The sequence below is a fragment of the Daucus carota genome, chromosome 6 (assembly GCF_001625215.2).
Source record: "Daucus carota subsp. sativus chromosome 6, DH1 v3.0, whole genome shotgun sequence".
NCBI classification, from domain to species: Eukaryota; Viridiplantae; Streptophyta; class Magnoliopsida; order Apiales; family Apiaceae; genus Daucus; species Daucus carota.
Window position 1 is genome coordinate 35,277,136 of NC_030386.2, and position 6,453 is coordinate 35,283,588.

The following is a 6,453-nucleotide window of genomic DNA, read 5'->3' on the forward strand; positions in this document are numbered from 1 at the left end:
ATGGCAAAAAAATTATGAATATATTTGTAATAATCCATTAACATGTAATTTGTCATGTCTAATCATAATGCTTAACTAATGTCATTTGATAAGAAGGCCTTGGCTTGCACAAAGAACTCAAAAATTCTCAAATCGTAACCAACAAAAAAAAAATTGACAACTCCATTTAAAAATAAAAAATACTGATATAGACATCTTGTAAATTGCAGAACAAAAAATCGACGACAATTACAGCCTAATTTATAAGTAAAAAAGCGATATGGATACTGACATCTTCTTTTTTTATGTGCACAAACCAAAAAATTGTAGTAAATTGATTGTCGACTCGTTACCATCAAACCAAATAAAACCTAACAAAGGGCCCACACCAAAAAATAAAATAGAATTGTACTTATTAAAAACATATATTGGGAAAAAGATTTTATAATGGGAGCAGTTAAAAAGGGGTATCTTTATTGAGTGGAGGAGGGTCTATGAACTTACCTTGTACTTGACTGGGCTATGTTTTTTAAAACAAATTATTGAAGTGACCAATTTACAACATTTGGTATATCTTAGACTTTTGTATAACGTATTTGTTGATGTGGGACATTTGTTTTTTTATATATCAGTTATACATTCTAACCTGTTTTTTAAAATGTTTAACTGATGGAACGCATGTATAAATTAAAATACATGTGAAAAAACGCATAGAAATAATATTTTTATTTGTAGACAAATACATATATCAAATAATATTATATTATATATCCTCTTGTTTTTTAATAAACAAATGTGCTGAAAAATAAAAAAAATGCAGTTCATTTTGTCAGTTCACTGGTTCAGTACTCCCTCTGTCTCAATGAATTATATACAGTTTCCTTTTTGTGACGTCCCATCAATTGTATACATACCAAAATTAGTAACTTTTATAATATAAAATAACATTACCTCAACTACTTTCCTCCACTATCTACTTTCTATAATAATATAAACACTGTTACATCCACTACTTTCCTCCAGTATCTCAAATCTATTACTATTAAATATAAATAGATCCCACCACTCTACTCACTTTTCACCTAACTTTACTCATTTCTTACACTTTTTCTTGGTCACCGTGTCCCAGCCATTTGTATACAAATGACCGGGACGGAGGGAGTACTAGTTGTGTCTAGTGACTAGTCATCTATTGACTTGCTAGTATATAACATCAAGAGAGAGATAGTATTATTTAGTATTATTATATCTCAGCAGAAGCACTCTGCTATTGTGATTGTTCTTGAAAGAGAAGAAGAGCATCATTAAAAATGGGAAAGGAAGAACAAGTAGCTCAATCAATTTCAACTTCTCTTGCATTCTCTCTCTCACCCTTTTGCTCTTTCTCTCTCTACATCCTCACTTGACTATCTCAGTTGCTTTCTTGATTTTTTTCATTGTTGTTGCTGCAAACTTGAACTCATCTGTAAGTATTTTTCTCACTGTTTCTTGATTTCAAGTTATGTATGTATATGTGTGTGTGAGACAAGAATGATGATCGTTGTTTGGGTATTCATGTTGAAGCTCTGTTTGGCTTTTCAAGAAAAAGTGTTGCAAGAAATGAAAACATGGGGTGTGCAAGAGCAAGATCTCTTCTTTTTTCAAGAAATAAGGCTAATTCGTTTTTAAGTATTACCCTGTTGATGCAACTGTATAAGCTTCTATTGACTCTGATTTTCTGCAACTCATGTTTCTTGCTTTCCACTTTGAACTTGTTCTATTAATTTAACATCTCTCCCCCCCCCCCCCCCCCCCCCCCTCTTCCCTCCTCTTCCTCCGTCTCTCTCTGTGTGTGTGATAGATAAGAGTTCTGCAGTTATAATTTTAATTAAAGATATATGCCTTATCTTCTAATTATTCTGATTCCCTAATTTTATTTTTCTGGGGGAGGGAATTACTATTATCTGATCTAAAACTTTCGGTTGTATTAACTATTTTAAAGATGCTGCCTTTCTTTATTTTTTAGGATATGGTCCAGACTTGGTCCTTGAAGCTTTGAATATATTGTGAAAATCTATTTATACAAGAAATTTGAGATGATGAGAAATTTATTTCCTGTCTCGTGCTCTCAGTAGTACCACAAAAATTCTTGTTATTACATGATCCATACATAAAATACTTTTCTTCCAGTACATGTATCCTACATAGGATCATAAGTTCATAACTTATAAGTGACTATTACTCTATTAGCGGTTTGAGATGGATTTGTCACCACTTGTTCTGCTATATGGGTTTCTTTGTATAATGGTCAGTCATTCATGGCGATTATTATCTAGTTTTGGTTAGTATTATATGCCTATGTAAATGCGTATATATTGATATATATACTCTGACTAGGCATTCAGGTTGATCCAATATTTTACCTTACTTTTTCAGCCGGGTTTTTGATAAATGGAAGCATGGGCTGTGCATCCGAGCGGGTAAAGGAAATATTACCTCCAATTTCGTTGTCTCCTTCCCAAACAGACAGTACTCAACTTCCTGACATAGACATGAACGGCTTGAATGTTGAAACAGAAGATACTTTTGTTACTTTGCTTGAAATGGCTGCTAATAACGATGTCGAGGGGTTTAAGAGATGGATCCAGCGAGACCCTTCTGCTATTGACGAGGTTGGACTGTGGTATGGCCGCCAGAAGGGTTCTAAACAGATGGTTCTTGAGGATAGAACCCCTTTAATGGTTGCTGCTACTTATGGGAGTGTTGATGTTTTAAGTCTGATCCTTTCTCTATCTGAGGCCGATGTTAATCAGTCCTGCGGACTAGATAAAACTACTGCTCTTCACTGTGCCGCCTCAAGTGGATCTTTGAAATCTATTGATGTTGTGAAACTGCTCCTGTCAGCAGGAGCTGATCCAAATTTGATTGATGCTAATGGTTATCGCCCTGCTGATGTGATTCTTGTTTCTCCAAAGTTCCAAGACATGAAACTTGTGCTGGGAGAGCTCCTTGTAAACAATGGTCCTGATGGTATAAATGACTTGAGGGTGTCATGTGCCACCTCTAATTCAAATCCCTCTTTACTCTCTCCATCATCCCCAGAGAATAGATCCCCATCGTCTGCTTCGAATTCAACATCTTCTCCCAAGATCACAAATTTTGATGATCTTAACTCTACTTTTGCTGCAGAGAAGAAAGAATACCCTGTTGATCCCTCTTTGCCAGACATAAAAAACGGCATATATTCAACAGATGAATTCCGTATGTTTTCATTCAAGGTCCGGCCTTGTTCTCGTGCATATTCACATGATTGGACGGAGTGCCCATTCGTTCATCCTGGGGAAAATGCTCGGAGAAGGGACCCGAGGAAATATCACTACAGCTGTGTTCCTTGTCCTGATTTTCGTAAGGGGGCATGTCGAAGAGGGGATATGTGTGAATATGCTCATGGTGTTTTCGAATGCTGGTTACACCCGGCTCAATACAGGACCCGGCTTTGCAAGGATGGTATCAGTTGCAACCGCAGGGTTTGCTTCTTTGCTCACAAACATGAAGAACTTCGACCATTATATGTTTCCACAGGTTCTGCTGTACCATCTCCTCACTCAAATACAACTGCTGCTAGTGGAATGGACTTTGCTGCAGCAATGAGTCTCCTCCCGAGCTCGCCTTCATCAGTTTGTGCTATGTCCTCTTCACCGTTTACTCCACCAATGTCTCCATCTGCAAATGGCCTTCAAAATCTGGGATGGCACCAAGCAAATGTCCCTACTCTGCAGCTCCCTGGTAGCAATCTTCAGTCCAGTCGCTTGCGTTCATCACTTAATGCAAGAGATATTCATGCCGAGGATATGAACTTGTTGCAAGATTTTGATATGCAACAACAGCAGCTCCTCCATGAATTCTCTCGCCTCTCTCAACCTAATGTCAGTGCTAATTCTTTGAACCGTTCTGTTCGGTCAAGAAACCTAACCCCTTCAAACCTTGATGATATTTTCTCCTCGGAGAGCTTATCTCCTCGATATTCTGATCCACCATTGGCTTCATCTGTTTTTTCCCCTAGGCAGAATTCATCCATTCTCAATCAATTCCATCAACAGCAGAGCATGTTATCACCCATTAACACAAACTTCTCACCAAATAAGGTAGACAATCCTCTGCAGAACTCCTATGCAACCCCATTAGGGAGAATGTCTCCGCGGAATATGGAACCTATCTCACCATTGAGTTCACGGGTTTCTACATTTGCGCAGCGTGAGCAGCAGCAGTTCCGGAGCCTTAGCTCCAGAGAACTGGGGTCTAGTTCTTCTTTCAGTGTTGGTTCCCCTGGTGATTCTTGGCCTAAATGGGGTTCTTCCAATGGGAATGCAGAGTGGAATGTCAATAACAAAGACTTTGGTCAGCTCAAAAGATCAGCAACATTGGAGGCTAACACTAATGAGGAAGAGCCTGATTTATCATGGGTTCAGTCACTTGTCAAAGAATCTCACCATGAAGCTAACCAAGATTCAGTAAGCCATGTTCCTGGCGCTGCAGGTATTGCTGATGCATCTTTCAGCAACAGCTCAAATTTAAATTCCGGGATCGAACCAACTGAGCAATCTGTTTTAGGTGCATGGATTGAGCAAATGCAGCTTGATCAAATGCTGGCTCAGTGAGTAGAGTCATGAATGAAACACATGCTGGTAAATAACATAATGTTTTGAGTTTTGGTATTGCCTGTAGTCAATGCGAACAGAACCAAAACGCATTTAGAATAGGGGGGTCACAACAGGAAGGAAAGGAAGGTCACAAGTTCTCCGGGGAAATTATTTTTGTCATTTTATTATTCATAATATAATTTTAGAAAAATGTTTTTCTGGGTTAACTTCAAAATTGGATAAACCCAGTTTAGGCAATTTTTCTCAGAGGTACCAATATTATAATTTTGGTGTCTGTAACATTATATGTTCTGATTAAGCAAGTCTATTCATTGAATGAAATAACTACCATCTCTGTAGTACCTGACTTCTCAGGGTTTTTTCATTGTTAGTTGATAGTACTAACAAAGATGACTAGGTTCAGCAATTTTGCGTTTCAGGTCGGTAAACGTGTCAATTTTTAATTTTTGGGTTTTCTATGTGATGGTGTAGATTATGCTTGTCAATTTGTGGGTCGTGTTAGACATTGACACCTGTCGAGATGACAGAGACCCAATGGTATTATAGACAAAGTTGCCTAAATGGATCTCAGTTGGAAATGCAAAATTGCAACCTAATCTTTGTGCAAAGAAAAAGTGTTATATTCACTTTCAAGTTGTAGTGACTTGAACTTGATATTCACTATTCTTTTAGTGATTCTTTATATTATACCTCATGTTCTAAGGCAGATCTGGCAATTGGGATGCTAATCTACTAGTCCTAGATAAGAGAGATGGTGTAAAAAATTTCCCCAGAGATCTATCATGATATCTTTAACAATCTTTATTAAGGCATATCATCTTGATATTTGTGGTGATTAGTGGATTGTTATTAAAGCATAGGTTTATTGGAATATGTGCTGTGGTGGATTCCATATCCCCAAAGCAGGATATGGAATGTGTATAGATCATGAATGACCAGGGAAAAGATGGTGTGCTAAATACAGTTTAAAACTCTGACAGATCTTTTTTATATTTACTGGAATAATGAAAATTATGAAACTTGCTTTCAAAGTCACAATAATGAACAAAGTCTGCATCTTCTATTTTGATTTTGTCACGTTTCATTATGTGACTACAAGTGGGATTTTAACTCCCAATTTCTTTCATGTATCAATAAAAAGGTTCATAGTTGATAGTGCAACAGAAAGGGATCTCAATGGAGCCAGAAATGACCATGTCAAAACAAGCATTTGAAAACTTCAGATAGAACATCTATAGTAGATAACAATAACACTAAGCGATGCATGTCTTTGTAATCTGGTAATCTGGTAATATACATAATACATGAGTCTCAGTGAAAACATAAGAAGAAACATGAGTCTCAGTGAAAACATAAGAAGAAACATGAGTATCAGCAAAGACCTAAGAAGAAACATGAGTATCAGCAAGACCTATACGTGAAGTTTATTATCCATCATTATTTAGCTGATAATTTGAAAATTGATAATAAAAAGTAAACTGATTTCTTATAAGTGGCTGAAGAAAGAGGTGGATTGGATGATTGGTGACATAAGATCACATGCACAATGGTCTATTATGGCTATTTGTCCCACCAAATTACCAAATGCTAAAGTGGTTAAGATATTTTTGGACTATATTTCTGTATTTAATGAATGATCCATCTTTCGACTAAAATCTAAACTTGTTTTTCTTTAAAAAAGAGATGAATAATATGAGCTAAAGTACAAATTTAAAAATAATGATATACTATTACTGGCAACATATATTTTTCACGAAATTTCTACAGCACAAGCCTCAAATCAAAATGGAAGTACTCTTTCAGAACTAGTAAAGTTTAGCCAGATACAACCTGA

At 36.6% G+C, this 6,453-nt stretch overlaps 1 protein-coding gene across 4 annotated transcripts; it reads left to right on the plus strand.

Annotated features, from left to right (window-relative positions):
• Positions 1-1,160: 1,160 nt before the first annotated feature.
• Positions 1,161-4,983, plus strand: LOC108227890 (zinc finger CCCH domain-containing protein 30). 4 transcript variants are annotated; one of them, XM_017403271.2, is made up of 2 exons: positions 1,161-1,444; positions 2,395-4,983. In XM_017403271.2, exon 2 carries the CDS (start codon positions 2,418-2,420, stop codon positions 4,614-4,616), a length of 2,199 nt encoding a protein of 732 aa, XP_017258760.1. In that variant the 5' UTR covers positions 1,161-1,444; positions 2,395-2,417; the 3' UTR covers positions 4,617-4,983. The 4 variants fall into 4 exon arrangements, with proteins under 4 accessions (XP_017258760.1, XP_063935128.1, XP_063935126.1 ...); XM_064079058.1 differs by having other exon boundaries at positions 1,203-1,444; positions 2,364-4,983; XM_064079056.1 differs by lacking the exon at positions 1,161-1,444 and adding an exon at positions 1,789-2,299.
• Positions 4,984-6,453: the final 1,470 nt, after the last annotated feature.